This window comes from Pleurodeles waltl, chromosome 4_2 (assembly GCF_031143425.1).
Source record: "Pleurodeles waltl isolate 20211129_DDA chromosome 4_2, aPleWal1.hap1.20221129, whole genome shotgun sequence".
Classification (NCBI taxonomy): Eukaryota; Metazoa; Chordata; class Amphibia; order Caudata; family Salamandridae; genus Pleurodeles; species Pleurodeles waltl.
In genome coordinates this window covers 199130992-199153217 of record NC_090443.1, presented here as the reverse complement: position 1 = coordinate 199153217, position 22226 = coordinate 199130992, and the positions used below count along the sequence as shown (strand labels likewise).

Below are 22226 nucleotides of genomic sequence, written 5' to 3'. Positions count from 1 at the left end.
CCATCCTGAACTTTTGCATCTAGCTCTTCTTCGGTATTATTCAGGAAGAATTGCCAATCATTAAATTTAGCCGGTGTGGGGATGCTAGGCGTGTTCATTTCTTTTATTTTCGCTAACTCGAGCCAGGACGTCTGTTGAACAGTGTCATTTAAAAAAATAATTTATACAGGAATCAGGCAAGCTCTGAACAAGGCTTCCCTATCCTGTATTTGCCAATCTTGTGCCCCCCATACACTCTTTAAATCAATATTGTTCATCCAGTGATCGCAACCTTCAATGGTAAGACGGGAAACAAAGGCATCTGGATATATCAGTTTTGTGTCTGTTAACAAAATTTTCCTAATTTCTGAAGGAGGCAATTTGAAGAAATATGACTCGGAATTCCTTGTGTCATGCCCAGAAAAATAAGTGAAGTTTTCTAAATAATTTGTTTGGCTCCCCACCGGTGGCGTTGAACAATGTTCCCACTGGTCTATTTCTAGTTGCACGGCGCAGGTAGTAATGCCCCCAATTATTGTAGCAGAACATTTTCCCATAATTCATTGTATTTACATATACATCATCACTTTCAACTACAGAATAGTCCTTCATTTCAGTTAACGTAGACTCAACTGTCTGGACATCCCAATCATCAGATACAACACCAGGCGTGATAACATCTGTCATGGATATTTTGAATACATATGGAACTTGAATGATCTCAGTAGGCCCGTATATTTCAAAGGGAACTTTGTCCCACACAATCCCATCAGAAAGAGGTACAGCTGAAATGTCCACCGGGGACCAGTCTCTGCGGACCTTGTGTGAGGAATGATGTGGAGTTAGAACTTCATCTACTGGTGCTAAAATTGCGTGTTCAGGAACGTAATGACCATTTATCAGTAAGAAAAAAACACTCACAAAACCAATCCATAGAAATAAGGTAGAAAATATTAGGCAGAGCCATAAATAGTTCCAGGGATATAGCAAGTAGTTCGTTTTAAGCCATAGCTATAGCTTGCTTGTCTTTGAATCATTTTCAATCGCTTGAGTGGATGAGTCTGAAGAAAAGTCATCAATGCTGATGAAGTAACCAGAGGCAGTCCCTGCAAAAACATGAGCAAGTTCAGTACTTGTAGATGTGTTCACTCCACGTGGAGGCTCATAGTAAATAGTGCCGCCAGTCTGTGTTGTATTGGTGTTTAAGATGGCCAATTCTTGACCTGGTGTCGTCGTGGAAGTGGAGACTGGAACCAGCAAGCACTCATTCTCCGCCCTCCCTATGGTCGAGACGGAATTTATAGCATTGTTGGACATTGTACTATAGTCCATAGTAGTGTTGGTCACTCTGTTCTGAAGAGGAATGTACTGTTGGGTAATGAGAGGGGATCGGGAACTACCCAAGGGACCTCTGGGTCTACTGTGCAGGATCGGCCACATGGTGTAATTTGACATTGTCAATTGAAACAAATCTGTTTCCTCGGGAACCAGGTAATGGTGGTAGTATTACAATTCTGGTACCTTGTATTCCCAAACTGAGACTGGTGCCCTATAGGATGGACCAAATTCCTTCTTCACCGCAATCTTTTCATGAACCAGATCCCCAACTTTAGGAATCCAGCCAGTGGAAGTTGTTGGAAGATCCCTTATTCCTAAGGTGGCAGCACTGGTGGATGATTTTTCATCTCAAAATTGTGCTGTAAGACAGTGAAACTTCATTTAAGTCAAAAGGTGTTTCTGCTGCCAACATACCAGAACCATCAAGATCTGGGACATACATAGGTATCCCAAACAGAACCTCATAGGGAGTTTGTCCCCCCAAGGACCGTCTTGGCAGATTATTCAGTGCTCTCTGGACCCTATATAGGTGATGAAGCCAGCTGTGGCCAGAACCTAATACTCTAGCTGTTAAGGACTGCTTTAGAACACGGTTCCGCCTCTCCACGACCGAATTCCCCTCGGATGGTATGGTGAGTAGTAATGAGTTCAACACCAATGATCCCCATAGTGTCCCTGAATGCCTTAGAGGCTAATGCAAGGCCCTGGTCCAAGTGGAATGCTGCAACCCTATACGTACTGATAAAGATCAGCAAGTCTTTTATAACAGTTCGAGCGTCATCCGACTGCTGCGGCCATACCCAGAGGAATCTAGAACAAGAATCTACAGCAACTAGGATGTATTTGTATGCACCATCTGTTTGGAGTGGACCAGAGTGGTCCAGGTACACACATTGTAATAGCCTACTGGACACTACGAGGGATGTCTGCGCTGGGCGTTTGATAGTAGAGCCCTTTATCTGCTGGCAGATGTCACAACAAAGGACATATTGCTTTGTCTGTTTATATAGACCCATCCACCAGAATCTTTTTTGTAAGAGTGTTATCGTGGCCGCAATACCAGCATGAGCAGAAGCAACACCCTCTTGCGCTGCTATTACTAGATCTAATCTCTGATCTTCGTTGGGGATTGCTCGATCTTCAACCCCAGGAAGTGTTGCATAAACAACATTCTGTGCAATGATATGGTACGAATCTTTTGTAGGGTATCCTTTTGGGAGAGACTTGCCTTAAGCCGAAGCTTTCACAGCAGTCACTATTTCATTATCCAATCTCGTATGGGAACGAGTCACTGCAGCCACTGTAGCCATAGCTACTGCGGATTTTGCTGTTTCGTCAGCCAAAGTATTACCGATAACATGTACTCCTACACATTGGTGGCCCAATGTATGTACTACATGGACGCACAGCAGCTTATCCTTAAGATCAGACACTCTCCTCAGCAATGTCTTGTGTTTTATGGTGTTCCCTTTAGAATCTCTTGACTCGTTCAGTTTCCAATGATCAAGTTAATCATTGTAAGACTGAACACAGTAATATGAATCACAGACTATCAAAGTCAGTTTTCCTGTCTCAGTTTTTTCTATAGCTAAAATAATGACTTTGAGTTCGGCTAACTGAGCTGTGCAGTCCCCTAGGGTCTGCGTGTAGGTATTATGAGGGTTGAAGACTCCATCCTTCATCACTCCACTCACGGCTGCGCAATCGGCTGAGTATTGATGTTTGGTACCTACAGCTGATTGGGCTGAACCATCAGTATAAATTACAGTATTATAGTTGTCTGAAGGTAAGAGAGTAGAGGAGCGGGACTGGCACCGGGGTAATGACAATGATGTGTTTCCCCTGGGCAAGTGGTCTCTCTTTTATGACGGCCATTTGAACTGCAGTTAGCATTTTTTCTGTGGTTGCAAAACGTTGCTCTGCATTAGAGTATAAATGTGATTTATATGCTATGGGCACCGTGTCATCCTCATTGAAGGTGACATACGTAAACCCAAGGGCACCAGCAATTATTCTTATGACCAAATTATTTTTATTGTCACGTGTGTGTAAATAGCTTTTAGCATGTCCTGTTACAAATCCCTAAGGATGTGCGTGTGTTCAACTGTCCAGTGTCTGCTAGAAAAATCTGGACGTATTAAGTCGTATAGGTGCTTGATACGTTGTGCATAGTCTGTAATGTATGTTCTGCCAAAATTAAAGACACCAAATAAAGACTGTAGATTCCTTAGTGTATTTGGTGGGTGCAGTTGCGCACATTTCTCTTAGAGGTGCGGGCCAGGCTCTTTCCTTCGTTTGATAGCTCGTATCCCAGGAACAATACACTGAGAAAGGCGATCTTGCTTTTCTTAAAGTTGAATTTATAACCAACTCCTGCAAACCCCAAAATTATTTGATCGACCCTAACAAGATGAATGTTCAGGTCGTCATCTGTGAGATATATGTCGTCCACATAGGATAACACATCTGGATCAATATCATGTAATAAGGATGTTACTCGGGTGAGAACAGTCCTGGACTAGTCTTATAGCCCTGGGGTAAACGGCAAAAGCGTTTTTGTGAGCCAAATGAGAATGCACTCAGGTCCCGACTTTCTTCCGCTAAATTCTGGCAGAAGAACCCATTGGAGATATCCAACGTTGTTTTATATTTTTTTCGCACTATGTTATTTATCAGTGCTGTGCTGTGTGAATTTTGCATCACATATGTACGTGTATGACTGGTTAAGTGTCTGTAATCTAAGAATATTCTATAAGAATGGTCTGGCTTCGCAACCGGGAATAACGGATTATTCATTGCAGAGGCACAAGGCTCATTTACCCCCTGATATTCTAGCTGAGTTAGTATTTCCCTCACTGGAGCTTTAGCCTCATGTTTGACTGGATACTGTGTCTGAGGCTGGGGTGTAGTCCTGATAGGTATTATATGACATGTAGAGTCCCTGACCCAAGCTACATGATTGCTGTATAATGCAGGTGCCTGCGCTAGAGCCCAACTGACAACGTACGCTTCCTTTTTTGCCTCTGGAACAAGATTAGAGAAAGAAGGCAAAATGACATTTGCCCCGTGTGGGACGTGTTCGGGCGGCCAATCTCTTTCAGCCAATCGGATGTCACAATTAAGTTCGTCCCAAAAGATCACACCGATGGTGCGTTCCACGTCTCCTTCAATTTGGATATTTAGATCATAAAGTCTATCTGGTGGGAGTACACGCCCGTCCACTGTTTCAACTGCAACAAAATCGCTAGTTGCTGTCGCATCCAGATGATCTTTCAGACTCTGGCGCCATATTGTGACCTCTGCTGCAATGTCTAGCAGTGTCACTGCCCACGTCTTGCTCTTCAGCAATGTTCTCAAGTGTACTGGCATTTTTAAGTGATAGTGCTGCCACCTTTTTCTTTTTAAACTGTGGCTTTTGTTGTGAAGTCTTCTCTTCTTTTTTGACTGTAGACTGCGGCGAGTCTTTCTTTTGTTTCACGTAGTCAGGACGTTGGTCAGGAAGGCCCCCTCTCTCATTACAACAATCCAGAGCATCCTGAAAGGAACGAGAGGGACGTGAATCAGTATATCTATCAGGAGTTCTAATATTCTCCCTATTTCTGAGAGTATATCTCCTTTCAGAGTTCTCCAATGTGAGTCTGCTCTCTGCTTCTGTCTTTCTTTAAATTGTTTTGGCTTCTCCCAGCACTTTTTCAAACCCTCCTGTGTCTGTTTCGTACCTTCCTTAGGGGTGGTACTCTGTACTTCCAGTTTCTTTGGCTTGGCTCCCAGACTATCCTGTCCTATACTAGTATAGGTATCGGAAATAATTTTTGGTAGCTGTCTCTCTTGATCCAAATGTGGAGTTTCTTGGAGACATTGGGGTATAGCCAGTGCTACTGCTTCCCCTTTAATGTTACTGAGTATTATCGAGGTCATGTGGTCCAGGGTGAGGGTGACCTCCACTCTTCACTGCACCGATGCCCAGTGGGTCACAAGAATCTCGTGCCATCTTGGTTATCCCCAGGCACTCCTTCTATAGAGATGATTTGGCACTTGTTAGCCACCTCAAGTGCTGCTGTTTGTTCAGCACACTCGCACAACCTCTCAGTCAGGCCTGTTGAAGACTTTCATAGAATATAAAGTACTAGAATAGAATAGAGAGGGGAACTGGTCACCATGGACACAACTGTCCATTTGCTCTTGGTGTAAGTTCTGGCCCCTCTATTATGCCCCTGGGCCAAGCATGAAGAGAAAGGGAGAGACTATTGGGAAGCTCCAAGAAAAAGCTGCCATCTTGGGACATGGCTTGACCCGCACCCTCACATAATTTTAAAGTTGCGTATAGATCTATGTTAATGTCGTTTTTAAAGTGGAGTAAAATATATTTCAGTTTTAATTTCTATGAGCATATGACCAAGATTACATTTATGATATATTTTATTAAAAGGTATTTTTTATAATTATTTATAAACATGAATACTTCATATTTTAGCTTATGGTAGTGCAGAAATTCATAAACATATGATGTATTTTCTAATTTATTTTGTAAGACTATATTAAAAGTTATGTTTACAACTGTGCAAATATTTTTTTTGAAAGGTTACTATTTTTTTTTGTCATACCGTGAAAAATATACATTTAATAAATGTTTCTATAAAGGAAGATTCATCAAACTGCACCAAACTGCACCATACATCAAGGCCCCTCTTAGATATGTAAATGTTTTTCCCCCAAACACATGGACTGATTCACAGAGATCAATTTTTATTACACTCAACACACACTTATACACAAATATTTGAAAATGATCTTGCATACGGATGAATGCTTGGAATATGCTCACATGTACTTTCTTGTATAGGACCATACATAACAAGGCATACTTATTAGTAAAGTAAGTAAAAAATAATAATAAAACCTAAAATATTTGGTCTTCATTTTCTTACACCCAGGTATGGTTCCAGAATAGAAGAGCAAAGTTCCGCCGAAATGAACGAGCCATGTTGGCAAATAAGAATGCCTCCCTCCTCAAATCATATTCCGGAGACATGACAGCTGTTGAACAACCAATAGTACCTCGCCCTGCTCCACGACCCAACGAGTATCTATCTTGGGGTACAACCTCTCCATACAGGTGACTATATTTCGCCACCAGTTATCAAACTTACATTTTGTTTGTTGCACCAATTCTGTTCATGAATTATAGCGTTGTATCTATGATTATGTAGACATGTTTATGTTCACATTTTCTTTTATGATATCAAGTAATCATTCATTTAGATTTTCATTTGACATCTTCTTATTTATGCATATATAAAATGTATAGACAAATACACAAGTATAGGAATTCAATAGGAATTATACAAATGTGGTTAAATTAAATAGAAAATGATCTACAATTAGAAAGAAAACAACTAACACTAGTAAGGCACCACATACCATTAAAATTAATAATTACTAGTTGTAGTAAAATACTTAATTTGGTTCTGTTAAAAACCATAAAAGACATCAGATATATAAAAGCATACACGTTTCTCAATCATATAATAAATAACAGCATTTATAAGTTTTGTATACATAAAACAACATGTATATAAATTCACGCATCCTATATTGTCCCTGCATCTCCCAAATTATGTGGGTAAGAGGAAACAAGATAACTAGACCTGATGCCCTTGGGAAAAAAAAGATATGACAAACAATCTTCTTGAAAGTGTAGCATAACAGGTACAAAGAATACAGAGTGCAGAATGCTTTGAGGTGTTTTACCTTCACAAATTTCTCAATCATGTAATAAATAACAGGTTTAATAAAAGTTTCGGATACCAAAGACAATATAGATATATAGTTTAACACAACCTGTATTGTCTCTTCATCTCCCAGTTTTTATGTATAAGAGACAGCAAGATAACTAAATCTAATGTCCTTAGATAAAAAGACAGGACATAGAAATCTTTTTCTAAGTACAGTATAGAGGCCTAGTAAGAACAAAACGATGTTGTAGTTTCATTACATTTACCAGGTATGGCTGCATACCTTCCGTGGACAAAATCAGTTGATTAGACACAATACTAAGGGGGTTATTCCAACTTTGGAGGAGGTGGTAATCCATCCCAAATGTGACGGATTTACCACCAGCCGTATTACGAGTTCCATAGGATATAATGGACTCGTAATACGGCTGGTGGTATATCCGTCACTTTACCGTCACTTTTGGGACGGATTACCACTTCCTCCAAAGTTGGAATAACCCCCTAAGTTTTTTTGCCTCTGCTGTCCACCTCAGGTCTTCTAGGTGCTTCAAAGACAGGGACCTTAGCTCTTTTCTACTTACTGTCTTCAATCGTCCTGAACTAGTATAGTAATCTTTATGACCCATATTTTCAAAAAAGGTCATAATATACCTCAGCCAGGGGACTCTTAGAGAAAAGGCTGATGCCATGAAGTCCTGTAAAACTGCCCTATTTAGGCCAGTGTGTTCTGAGACCCACATTTTCTGCCATAGCAGTATAGGTTGTATCTTTATTAGACCCATTAGATAGTAGTCCCCTAGTTCTGTATGGCTAACAAATGATGAAGTGCCGTTTGGTACCAAAAGTAGATATCTCAAAAAATCATGTTCCACAGTTTGGATTGGGTTACAGTTAGTATACCCCCATACACCTGCTCCATAGGTGGAGGTCGGGATACATTTCGCTCTATAAACTTTTAACATATTCTATGGGGTGATCGTCCCTAACATCTTAGGAAATAGTTTCAGGGCTGTCGTTGTCTTTATGGTCTGTAATTTCCTGATTTTTACACATTGAGCCCAAGAACCTTGTTTATCAAACATTCTCCCCAAATAGGAAAATGTTGAAGTAATGTCAATCTTACCGCCTTGCATGACAATGTCTTGAGTCTTAGTTAGTTTCCTACCACATTACATTATGTAGGTTTTAGAACGGTTAACAGTAAGGCCCAGATCTGCCATGTATGTTACACAAGTTGTTAGAAGTCTTTGAAGGGCTAAGGGAGTCCGGACCATAAGGACAGCATCATCTGCATAAAGTAAGGCTGGGATTGGGCAATGGCCTATTTGGGGGAGAGCTTTGCATTTGCTTATTAGTTCAAATTCCAGCTTATTTATATAAATTGAGAATAAGAATGGAGCTAGTACACAGCTTTGGCGTACACCCCTGTGTATACCAAAAGGCCTAGTGCATTCTCCTTCTATCCCATATCTCACCCTTGCTCTACTCCCTGAATACAGTTCCCGTATGAGTTGAACTGTTGTTGGATCTACCCCTATGCCACTTAGAATTTCCCATAATTTCTCATGGACTACACAGTCAAATGCTGAAGACAGGTCTATGAAGGCCAAGTACAGATTGCCTTCCTTATCTTTGTGTGTTTCCCAATTATAATACTTAAATTTAATCCCTGTTCTACAGTGCATATTCCCGTGCGAAAGCCATACTGTAATTCAGATAAGATGTTATTTTCCTCGGTCCAGCCTGGTAATCAGTCAGTCAGTCAGTCAAAATAACTTTATTCGGCGTTTTGCCATAAAAGTACACATGCATACATAAAAGTCATCATAAAATACAGTACCTATTACATACATCAAAAGCAAATCTATTAAATCTGAGTTTACCGCCCAAGCTCACTAAAATGGTATAAGATAATAAATACTTATAAAATCATATATAATAATAAGACAATATAGTAATAAGACAATGTCTAGTTTCTCTTAGCAAATAGTCACATTACCAGTTCATATCGGTTCCTAATGGTAATAGCAGATTTAATAAAACTAAGAATAGAAATACACATTTGTTTGGATGAGAGGCTTTGAATGCCAGTCAATCCTTCTTTGTAGGAAGAAGTGTGCAAGTTACGCAAAATGGGTAATAAAAAGGTTTTCCTAGGAACTGAGTAGAGTGTACAAAATAAAATAAAGTGGCAAGTACTTTGTTTTGAAAAGTTATCGCAAGGGCATGGCGGTAGTGTTTTTTCCCAGACGCATTTTATCGGGAACGCCACTCTAAAATGGATCATATTAAATCTAAAAAGTACGAGTAAAGAGTATAAAGAAGCGGTCGGGAACCAAACAAAATAAGGTTCTAACAAGTCCGATGATAGAATTTGTATGTATGAATTAAAAGAACTCAATTTCTCTGCCACTTGGTATCTAAGATTCATAACATGCTCTTTATGTCGAGATTTACCTTTCTTTCTCATTGGCCGGCAGGAGCTCTGGTTTGAAATACATATACTCCAAGTCCAAGTTTCGGAAGCCATTGTGAACAAAATTTAACCATGGAATTTTGTTACAGTTTGTTAATGAAATACAGTCTTTTACATAATCGTGTGTTAAAGTAGCCACCGGATTTAACCATACTTTTATCCATAGCAAAAGGGGGGCAATATCTATCAAGTCTGTAATGTAGCAGATTCCCAATTCCTCATGGCATAAAATGTTCGCAGTGTTCTTAGATACCATAAGTAACCGATGAAGGAATTTATTCTCTGCAAGCTGTAAAGTACTTGGACTGGTATATCCCCAAAGGCCACCCCCATAAATCTCTGCCGAAACACATTTAGAGTTGTAGAGCGTGATGATCTGGTGGACCGGTCTGTGCCCTAATCTACGGGCAAAACGGAAGATTGCCTCAACATTTCTTGCCAGTTGTTGGAACTTAAAATTCAGATGGAATTTCCAAGACAGAGTGGAACTTAGATACAGACCTATATAGCAAAAGTCTTTTACCTTTGTCAAGGTGTTCCCCCCCATTGTAAAACATTTGGTGCGAGTGTTTTTAGGGCCGCAAGTCATAACGTGTGATTTTTTTAAATTGACTTTCAAATCAAGCTCTCGTGTATGTGTTAAAAAAAGATCCAGGAGGGTCTGTAGACCATTGGTCGTGCGGGCAATTTAAACGGCATCATCGGCATATAATACAATTGGCACTTGTCTAAAACTCATCCTTGGGAAATCCTTACCGTTTGGGACCAGACAATTATACAAACCATTTATGTACAATAAAAACAAAAAAGGTGCCAGTGTGCAGCCCTGTCTAACACCTCGATTGGAAGCAAGGGGATGAGATCTTTCACCATGCTGTCCAAACTGAATTAAAATAGAAAGGTCAGAGTATAAACGTTTGATCAAATTCAACAAATCTTGCTCAATCCCCATTGTATCCATTATATCCCACAGTTTCGCTCTATTCACCATATCGAATGCGCTGGACAGATCTATCCCATCGGGCCAGGGGCTTTCCTCAATTTCATTTTAGTTATTGCTGCACTGATCTCGTGTGCCTCAAGTAAAATGCCGCTCTTAATTGGAATTAGAGTAGCCGAACATGGGAGGCCACGTGCCTCCCCTCCATCATTAGGATTATTTGCAGATTGAAATACTGATGAAAAATGGTCTACCCAAACCCCCTCTGGTATCAGACAGTCGTCGTCCCTATTTACCTTTCCTGAGAAATATGGGTGATTAACCACCTTCCAAAATTGAGAGGGATCCCGATGTTCCGTCGCTGCCATAAGTTCATCCCAAGCACTAGTGCGTATTTCATTCTTCTTTCTTCAAGGACTGATTTGTATCGGTCCCTGGCCTGTTTAACTAAATCGCGATTACATGGAATAGTTTTGATCACTGACTTTAGATCTCTATGGGCAGCCGTACAGGCCGAATTGAACCACCGTTGAGGTTTTACGCCTTTGGGATATTGGGCACACGTCAGTGTCTCAGAAATAGAGCAGCTTAAAGATTCAAAGGCAGTTATAAGGTGGAATGGAGTGGATTGCAGGGACAAGCAAGTGTTGATGTCAGCCTTATTTTGAGTTATAAGGTTCGCATGAAAAGTGTTAGGGTTTACTCTCTCCCACCTCATGCGAGGGCCGGAATTTCTTTTAAACACTTCTTTCCCTTTATATACAATCCTAGGTAAGATTACTCTAGTTTTAAAGGATAATTTTATACTCAAGGGGTTATGGTCACCAGCACAGCCAGATTTAATTTTAAAATCCACTATTGAACGTGAAAGTGTGGAATTAATAAGAATAAAATCAATAATGCTACCATTAGTACTCCCTGTATAGGTGGGTGTTTCTCTTATCCGACTGTTTGCCATATCCCTTGCAAAAGCAAGATCAAATTTATAAATAAGGGTATTCAAGGCGTTTCCTAAATTAGAGTGAATGAAATGAGTGAGAGACTCTCTGCCTTCTATAGCAGCACCACATAAGTGGGGTAATTCATACCTGCATAACTGAACATTAAAATCTCCAACCCAGATCATATCAAATTCCCTGTCCTGGAGTTTCCCGACAGAATCTAACAAGTCTGTAAGCTCTTCGAGACTTCCTGGCAGGGCAACACTTGGGATGTTATTGTAAACATTTAGAAGTAGAGTGTCTTTCCGTCCAGATATTGATAATAAAACTACCAAGAAAAAAGCAGATCAAATCAATGAAACCTCAATTTTTGGGAGTAGTAATGACACAAGTACCAGAAGACCACCACTTGCTCTACCTGCTCTGGATGGAGTAGCTGGCTGAGACACGGAATAGTAGCCGTCTAAATGGAAGGGTGCCGTAAGCCAAGTTTCTTGAAAACAAATGATATCAAATGTGGATATAAACTCCAGCCATTCTAAATTTTCAGCTTTAGAACGAAGCCCAGCAATATTCCAACTAATTAAAGATAACAGTGCATTACATTGCTGGGGCATTTTCCCAGACTCCTCAATTATGGCCGTATCTGTTATAAGATGTGGAAAGCTAACTAGCTCATCAGACCTTATGGGTGATTCCAAAAGTGTATGCACTCCCATCAGTTCTAATTCCTGTGAACAATCATTTGGGAGCCCCAAACCCTCCAATTGTCAATCAATTGCATCAAGGGAGGAGTGATTTTGGGTACCCCCAAGGTCAAGGGTATGGTTCTGTAAAGGTGCCTTTGTTGAAATATTTTGACCATGGGAAGCCCTCGTAGAAGGAAGTGGTGAAGTGGGCGGCCTGTAGAAGAAGCTTAATGGATAGACTTTGATCCCACCTTCCCCTTTTGGACTCGATGGTAGAAACGCCAACAAATAATTAACATAATGAGAATTTGCAAAATTGATCACTATACAATCGCCTTCATGTACTTTTTTAGAAAAACCTAGCCACTTCACCCTTCTAGCCATAATTATTCTATTATTTAGATCATCTTGGTGTCTAAGTTTTTGGCTCATCCAATGTGCACATTTCCTTATTAACGCATGAGTATCTTCCTTCTGGGTACAATCAAGAGGAGGAACGTTTTCTAAGACTAAAACATATGGCAAACTATCCGGAGGAAGCTGTAAAACCTCCTTTGTACTAGTGGGAGATCTAGGTTTAAAAGCAGTTTCAGGCTTCAGTAAGGCAGTCGCACCACCAGCCAAAGTAGGCAGAGAATCAGTTAATGAATCATCATGGGAATCGCGGGTAAGTATGCGATGGGACGGGAGTTGGTTGCAATTCATTAAACGGTTAGCCTGCTGAGAGGCATTGGGATCACACACCAGTTTCAGAGTAGAGGAAGGGGAATTTGTACTTGTTTTTAAAGTAGACTGCTGAGGCAGATATTTAAGAATAGTTTCTTGTAGCTGCTCAAATTTGGAATCAATAAGTAGTGCTAGCTTCTCCTCTAGAGCCGAAAAAAGAGGTTTGAGGATCGAGTCTAAGTTGGTCAAATGATTGTCTCTTAGAATCCTGCAGTCTGAGCCTAGTTCGCCAAATGATGGAGTTTTCTTTGGAAAAGGGTCGGCCGGGGTATCCAATGGTGTAGAAGTAGATTCCTTGGCCTTCGTTGGATGTTTAAGTAACTTATTACACTTGCGATATCCTCCAGCTTTCCTTTTTTTTGGAGGAGGGGGAGTATCAACTAAATGTTCGGTGTTAACTGCATTAAAGGGCTATAAGGAATGCAAAGCATTAACGTCATCTTCAGGCAGAGGCGAATTGAATTTACGGGGAACAATTGAAGAGACTGCAGACTGTATATAAGTTGTGGGTTCTAAAGAGGTTCTTTGAGTCAAGTTATTTACCACCCCAATTCTTTCTTCTACTTGGACAATTTCAGTTTCAATGGCCCCAATAACTGAAGATAAGTAGCTAGTTATTGATGATTGGACGGGCACGGCATGTGCTCCATCGGCCCCAAGTGTGGTGATCTTTCTTTTACCCATCGCCTTACGAATGATAGTGGGGCAGAACACCAATCTAAGCCGGTATAAGTGATATACAGGGAGGCTATGGCAATGTGAAAATAGTAAATAAATAAATAGAACTGCTCTATTAGCAGATCTTACTTAAATGCCAGATACTTGGGGCCTCCTAAGCCGTAAAACCCAAAGAGGGGCTATGGAAAAACAATCACAAGAGAAAAAAATGTTGTACCTCTTAGGAGTCCAATGAGCCTGATCCTGAAATCCCAAGGAAATTCTCATGGGGATGGCCCAGCCCAGCCTCTGTCGGCCTCTGACGGGCGCAGGACGGGCCCGCCCTTGGCCCGGGCTTTGCCCGTGCACGTCCCGCGAGGCGGGAGCGCTTCCAGAAATTTAAAGGGCTCCTGCCCCTTAATGAAATGCCGGTGTGCGCGTTTAAAGGGCTCCTGCCCTTTTCAAAGATTAAAGGGCTCCTGCCCCTTAGCGGGATGCCGGTGCCTTCCCCCGAGCGGTGTCTGGAGCGCGCGAGGCGGGAGCGCTTCCAGAAATTTAAAGGGCTCCTGCCCCTTAATGAAATGCCGGTGTGCGCGTTTAAAGGGCTCCTGCCCTTTTCAAAGATTAAAGGGCTCCTGCCCCTTAGCAGGATGCCGGTGCCTTCCCCCGAGTGGTGTCTGGAGAGCGCGAGGTGGGAGCGCTTCCAGAAGTTTAAAGGGCTCCTGCCCCTTAATGAAATGCCGGTGTGCGCGTTTAAAGGGCTCCTGCCCTTTTCAAAGATTAAAGGGCTCCTGCCCCTTAGCGGGATGCCGGTGCCTTCCCCCGAGCGGTGTCTGGAGTGCGCGAGGCGGGAGCGCTTCCAGAAATTTAAAGGGCTCCTGCCCCTTAATGAAATGCCGGTGTGCGCGTTTAAAGGGCTCCTGCCCTTTTCAAAGATTAAAGGGCTCCTGCCCCTTAGCGGGATGCCGGTGCCTTCCCCCGAGTGGTGTCTGGAGAGCGCGAGGTGGGAGCGCTTCCAGAAGTTTAAAGGGCTCCTGCCCCTTAATGAAATGCCGGTGTGCGCGTTTAAAGGGCTCCTGCCCTTTTCAAAGATTAAAGGGCTCCTGCCCCTTAGCGGGATGCCCCAGCCTTCCCCCGAGCGGTGTCTGGAGCGCGCGAGGCGGGAGCGCTTCCAGAAATTTAAAGGGCTCCTGCCCCTTAATGAAATGCTGGTGTGCGCGTTTAAAGGGCTCCTGCCCTTTTCAAAGATTAAAGGGCTCCTGCCCCTTAGCGGGATGCCGGTGCCTTCCCCCGAGTGGTGTCTGGAGAGCGCGAGGTGGGAGCGCTTCCAGAAGTTTAAAGGGCTCCTGCCCCTTAATGAAATGCCGGTGTGCACGTTTAAAGGGCTCCTGCCCTTTTCAAAGATTAAAGGGCTCCTGCCCCTTAGCGGGATGCCGATGCCTTCCCCCGAGTGGTGTCTGGAGAGCGCGAGGCGGGAGCGCTTCCAGAAGTTTAAAGGGCTCCTGCCCCTTAATGAAATGCCGGTGTGTGCGTTTAAAGGGCTCCTGCCCTTTTCAAAGATTAAAGGGCTCCTGCCCCTTAGCGGGATGCCGGTGCCTTCCCCCGAGTGGTGTCTGGAGAGCGCGAGGCGGGAGCTATTTCAGAAGTTTAAAGGGCTCCTGCCCCTTAATGAAATGCCTGTGTGTGCGTTTAAAGGGCTCCTGCCCTTTTCAAAGATTAAAGGGCTCCTGCCCCTTAGCGGGATGCCGGTGCCTTACCCGAGTGGTGTCTGGAGAGCGCGAGGCGGGAGCGCTTCCAGAAGTTTAAAGGGCTCCTGCCCTTTTCAAAGATTAAAGGGCTCCTGCCCCTTAGCGGGATGCCGGTGCCTTCCCCCGAGTGGTGTCTGGAGAGCCTTGTCATCTATTCAGGATGATTCTCCCAGCTATTTTAGCTAATGTATTTAGTAGTGAGATGGGTCTGTAACAGGCTGGGTTGAGACAGTCGCCTTTTTTATATATGGGGACAATGATAGAGTCTAACCATGATGGTAAGGGTCCTTGTGTACAACACGCCCTCAATACCTGAGTCAACAAAGGGCCCCATAGGTGTATATTTGTCTTATATAGCTCTACAGAGACTCCGTCAGGGCCCGGGGCTTTTCCTGCTTTACTTGCGTTAATTGCTTCTACTACTTCCTCCAGGCTGAACTGGAGTATTATAGTCATACGTGGGTTACTTTGAGTGGTTTAGCTCGTTAATGAATCAGATCGTTCTGTGTCAGGAACCGGGCCACAAATCTTGGAAAAATGACCAATCCAATCCCCCTCCGTTATAGCAATTTCCATTCTGGGATATTGTCTAGGCCCTGACATGGGGGTATTTATTATATTCCAGAAAAGGATGTTATCGTTCATAAGACTGGCTTTGTGTAGGGATTCCCAAGTATTTTCTTTCAGGGTTGTTTTCCTTTTCTTAATGGCCGCCTTATATTCCTGCCTCCGGATACGTATCTCAGTCAAGCATCTTGTTGGAGAACTTAGTGCTTTTTTTAATCTCTTATGTGCTTTAGTACAGTCAGAGTCAAACCAACCCGTTTTTCCCCTCCACCCAGGCTTTCCCCTTTTATTAGTAAGAGCTTCTGTCACACCTTGCGTTATCGAGGAGAAGGCATTTATGCATTTTAATGGATCTATATCATCGCTAAGGCAGACCGCGAAGTCTTCCAAATGCTCATGAATTAACTGCTTCAGAAGGTCCTTTGGCTCTATTTGGGACCAACGTAGAGAGTACCTGTTACGTGAGGCTAGTTCTATATCATTTACCATGGCAATATTGTCTTGCTGGGGGATGGTAGAGGATGTTAGTAAAATCTTTAAACTCTGCGGGAAGGGATCACTTATTGCAATATCATGCAGTAGGTATTTGGAGAGATAATGTGCAAAATGAGTGGAGATTAGGACGTAATCAATCACTGTATCTGCACCTCTACCATTAAATGTCGGCTTAAACTGCAGATCCTCGAAGTAAATTTCATTTATAAAAGATAAATTAAATTTATGTGCCAATATATTCATCGCATCACCCTGGGTGTTGTGTGCAAAATGAACCCTCGGGCTGGTGTCTTCCTCGAACAGTCCGCATACCTTCTTCGAGGGTTCCTTGCAAGGGTGGACATTGAAATCACCACCTCACATTATGAGGCTATCTCTCCTAGATTTTATATATATTATCTCTAATTCCTCTCCCAGTTGTGTTAAAATGGTGGAAATCTCAGCCGTAGGTATATTGTTATAAAAATTAATGACCACTAGTTGGATCTTCTGATCTGGGTAAGTCACTATCACTTGATAGTAAACATTAGAGATTTGCGTGTTTAACACTGTTAGAGGAAGATTATTTGAGATATATGTGCATAAACCCCCTTTTGGCCGACCGTGTCCTGAAGGTACTGTCGGTGTGTGGAATGTTTTATATCCGTTTATATGAATAGGGTTTAAAAGCCAAGTTTCCTGGAGACCTAAAAAAGGGAAATCTTCGATAAAGTTCTTCCACTTCTCGTTATTAAGCTTATTGCTTAGACCTGCGACGTTCCAGTAAAGTACAACTATTTCCATATTCTGTTGAATCTGTCCCTGTACGTTATTTGTACTCAACGGGGATATAGCACTATGTACAGTAGGGCTCAATGACCTAGGTAGATCTCCCCGCTTTATCTGCCCCCCTTCTATGACCTTTTTCACTTTCGTCTCAATGGGTATAATTACTATATTAAGGGGCTAGTTTATATATTGGCGGTAACCATACTATGTTGCATTGGAGACAAAAGATGCTTACCAGCAATATAATGATCCGCCCACCGAATTTATATGCAGGCAGACTATAGTTCTGCAAAAACGGAGACTACTCCATCAGGCTGTCAGAGAACTAGCTATATGTCCACCTACCCAATTCAGATTGGGCAGACATTTAGCCATTTTTCACTTTCTGTCACCACCAGGCAAACTATGGCAGTAAGGGCAGTAAAGAATTCAAAATGCCCCCTCACCATAAAAGAACATTCCCATAGCGAGAGGGACATTGTTTTTTTTATTTTCAATAACAACAAATCCCACTTCAGAATCCTTTTTTTGAAAATTTAAATAAATATATTTTTGACTGATCAGTGCATCAAACTTAATAAAGCATTAACATAATATATCATGCTTCAAAAATGACTGCCAGCTTGGTAGTCATTTCTAAGTTTGAATGAATGGAGACTCCATCAGGGTGATGAAGTAATTTACTCCGTCACCCTGAAGGATTTACCTCCGTCCCCAATGTATAAATCAGGCTGTGCCTTCCTAACAATTCCTTTCAGCTATGTGATGTGAAAAATAAAATAATGCCTATCTATATGTAAAGAGAAAAGATCCCTTAAAAGACACCACAGTGAATGGATTCATATAGAATGTGCATAGATAGAGAAAAGGAACTGCAGGGAAATAGACATGAACCTTATAAGGATATTACCAAGATCCTATATACTTACAAAATTAACTTTCATTCAGATGCACCCAAATTACAACCACCAACCTCTTTAAAAATCGCCTTGCATTACATTTTGGTTGAAGAGTTCATCTTCCAAAGAGGCTAACATTGAGTTAGTTGAGAAATACATTTAAAAAAAAGAAATGTATTCGTTTTCTACTGCTTTAATATGGTTATCAAGACATTTTCTTGAATTCATTTTATATTTCCTATAGGAAAGCATATCAAAACACTATTGGTGGCGTGGTGGATAATTTCTAATACACTCAGAGTAATAAGGAAAAGGGGTGTGATATCATGGTAGTTGCATCACATTTCGAAACATGCTTTGGACACAATTTGGGAACATAATTGGATGTTTTTATTTCAGACAAAAAGCACCTTTTTACAAATGCGCAGAATTCGGTGCGTGCATAAAAGAGAATGACAGTTCAACTTTAAAGTGGCAGTTTAAGCAGGCTCACTCAGATTATTTTTCCCCTTTCTCTATCTGCCACCTCTCCCAAAGTCTCCCTATTAGAAGATCCTCAACGGTCGCACTGCACATATATATACTTACATGACACTCATGTGTTCAAATCCTGGCGGATCCGCGCTTTTTGTCATCATTGCTTTGCTAGGTTTATAAAAATCAGTTATATTGAGTGGAGGAAAGGTAGCACTTGTTATGTATCACACCTCAGTCTAATGGTGTAAGTACTAAATAAACTCTAAAAAATATATATTTTAATGTTTGAATTGATATATATTTTGAGTCTAAAGTTGTGGTGTTCTTTATGGTTCAGTGTAAAAAATAAAGAAATCAGACAGATCATTTTAACATCATATACAAATACACCGATAAATCTGCAATATGCTGCTGCATTTTAGACGACTTATCAGACCCTTTCTTGGTGAAAATGATGCAGAGGACAAGGACGACTTGCCTCTTAGGACCTGGTAGAGCCGAGGCCCAGAAATTCTGCCCTTTATTATACCCACAAGCCTTTACTAGGGCACATCCACATACACACACACAACAACGCACATCAATCATTCACAGCAAACAAAATCGCTCCATCAACCACTCACTCACAACTCTACAAAACATTTCAACATACCAGGAAATCCCTATCTCTACCCAAAGGCCCTTTGCTCCTGAGCAAACCAGAACTCTATGACACAAATACATTCCAAGTCACATATCACAAATAAACCGCTAACTCACACTGCACAAAGACATAATCCCTTCACACACCTTCTCTCTTCTCAGACAAAGTCCTCCCATTCACATTGTCTACTCCAAACACTGCTCATGCAAGCCCCTGTTAACCCTTTACTTAACCCTCTGTCATATCATCCCCCTGCACAATGCACTTCTTCTTTTCTCACCCAAAACATGGAACAAACACTTTCTACACTTACTTCAACCACCAATGCTACCTATTCCCCCTACACATCTTACAGCCAACTTTCCTCACTCCTGTTAATCCTCTCTACTGCTCCAGAAAGACTCTCCTCTAATATGCATACCCCCATCTGCTTCAACAGCCATACCTTCCCAGTTCTTCTCATTCAAATACTGCGCATTAAGTCACTAGGCTAATATGAAATATAATCTCCCCACTGAAAACAAAATGAAACACACACATAACCTTTTATAAAAAAGAAATTCCACAAAATTAACACCTTTTCCTTTTCAAACTACAGATACCTATCCACTCTGCTCTTTATTGCAACACAAATAACACACTTTCTAAAACAAATCTACCTCACACTTTCCAAGCAACAAAGACACCAACAACGCACTCCACAAATCACAGCTCTCACCTGCAGATTATCCATTCAACCAATCCACTACCCCTAACTCATACACCTTCCACCTTCCCCTCATGTAAAAGACAGCAACTCCACATTGCTCTAACCTCTGATCTTCTTGTCTGTTCCACAAGACTAGCTTTCAAAAACATTTCTACAGCCCATCGCCCTAATCTCAACCAGTATCCTAGTCAGCCACACACAGACCCAAAAAATGTCTTCTAAGTATGCTGAAGGAGGATAACAACCCCCACAGCGAAGGCACTTTCTGTTCTGCTGCAGTTAACCGGATGACCAATATCACACTTTCTACAACTTCAAAGGACAATGAAAAAAATAAAGTTCAACAGCGGTCCACGGACATTAGGGCTATAATCACGGACGGCCACCTCTCACAGTTCAGACCCATGCGGCGCTTCCTCAGGTAGCGAGCTGTGAGAAACGGAAATCCAGAAGCAGAACCCCATAACCCTGGAAGCAGCAGGCGCACCAGTGCTGTGCGCACCAGTGCCACCAGTGCCACAGTGTGCTGCGGCATCCTCCGAGACCTGATCTGGGAGACTGGAGACCAGAGACCAGGGGCCTGAGACCGACCCTCAGACCAACTCTCAGCCCTGGCCGGACCTTCAACTGTAGGTATCAGCCTGGCCAGCTCAGCTCTATCCCCTGGCTTTTTCCCCCATGCTAGTTACTGTTGGGCACTCAGCGCCCGGCTCCTCCTCTCCCCCACAGAGGCTCTGGCCTGCTATCTGAGCCAGCCAGAGGCACTAGGAGCACAGTTAGGGGGGTAAGGTGCTGAGGGGTTGCCGGGCATTCATTGTCGGCCTGTCATTCTGCCGCTCCCACCTGCCTGGCCTTGCCCTGTTTTGCTACACCTGTCAGGCCTCCTGTCTGCAGGAGGCACCAGCATGAGGCAGGCAGGGGGCCCGCAGCGACCGCAACTACACTGCAGTAGCACTGTTGACTAACCAGAGCCACCGGACCATGAGCCCTGGCTACTTCTTGGGGTTCATGAGCCCTCCCCTGCATAGAACCAGCTGACTCCCTCCTGCCAGTATCTCCCAGCACCTCCCATTCTTTGAAGCCCACACTAGAACCTTCCCATCTTACGCCCCTGCACAGAGCCTAGAACTTGCTCAGTTGGGTCAACGTTTGATCAGTTACGCCTTTGATACTTGCGACACACGGAATATTCGGATCAACTTCAGGAACAATCCTGTCCCTACTGACTGCCTCTCTGGTCACCTATGAACTATGAAATCATGTGAAAAGGAACTCTGAGCACGGACTGGAGATCCTTCAGCAGATCCCAGAAACCAGACGGCAGCTGCAGAGTGTAGCGACTAGGCAGTCACTGAGAAGGGTGTGCCCTGGCCCATCGCAGGAGTTGCCCAGCTAGGCTGGGTGTGGCTTGCTGGGGCGTGGTGAGCCTCACTTGCCTTGACCACTAGCCTCCACCCACCCCTTACTCCGCCTGCCCCTTACCAACACACTGACTCAAGTTGGTCAGGAGTGCTGGCGTCACTGTGTTGAGGGGACATATACAGTGCCCTACACCTTCCATCACCTTCCATTAGGAGAACTAAACAGAACAGGCCCAAAAACTTAACAAGTCGAACAATACGAATCATAAGAATCACAGGAAAGTAACAGAAGAAAAGAGCTATGCGGTCAAGAAAAGCAAGAAAATCTACTACCAACAAAACTGCTGCAGGGAGGCGGAGGAGGAAACCCCAAGAATCAGCAAACCACTTCAAAACTCAGGCAGTCCCTTAACTCATTGAGATAGAAGCGGACAAGGAAGTAGCAAGTCTCAATCTCAGTGACAACTCAGAATAAACAAAAAAACGCTGTACTGCTGATCTCCAGTCAAAAATCTACACAAAGTTCTCCTTGAAAAACACCAGATCAGCCATTTACTCAAGCTACAGCAACATCCAGGGCCTGCAGCCATCGCTACAACCTTCAATCTCCACTATCCACCCTATAAGCATTTCACCCCAGCAAAATCCTTCCACAATGGAAGAAGTGTTAAAACCAATACTAAGCTGAATTACAGCTTCAAACAAATCCCTACCATCTAGGTGGCAACACAAGCAAACTATCCAAGCAGAGATCCATGCAGCATTTGGGCAGGACCCATAGGCCCAGGAGCTGGTCCCCCCAACAAAACAAGAACTGCCAAACTGCCTCACCCCAAAGCGAAACCGTAATGGTACTGACTGCAACCACCAAAGAGGAGAGCCTGTTGCCCACAGGTACACAGGACATGAGTTCACCTACAGACTTCACTTCGCAAACAACTTCAATGATCTGGGCAAACCAAGCTCACCAATCATCAGTGCTCTCAGGGGGTCCAAAGGTAGTGGAAGTTCCCATAGCAGGGGACAAAGAGATGCTATCACATATTTAGGCAAGCAAAATGGGAGGATATGCTGACTG

General features: G+C 42.7%; 1 protein-coding gene across 2 annotated transcripts in view; it reads left to right on the top strand.

The window, feature by feature from the left end:
• The window catches only part of PRRX1 (paired related homeobox 1), a 479139-nt gene that overhangs the window by 421443 nt on the left and 35470 nt on the right, over positions 1 to 22226 (top strand). For both annotated transcript variants that reach the window (XM_069231079.1, XM_069231080.1), the window contains exon 3: positions 6252 to 6433. In XM_069231079.1, coding sequence (XP_069087180.1) covers positions 6252 to 6433 — 182 coding nt within the window. The remainder of the gene's footprint in view (positions 1 to 6251; positions 6434 to 22226) is intronic.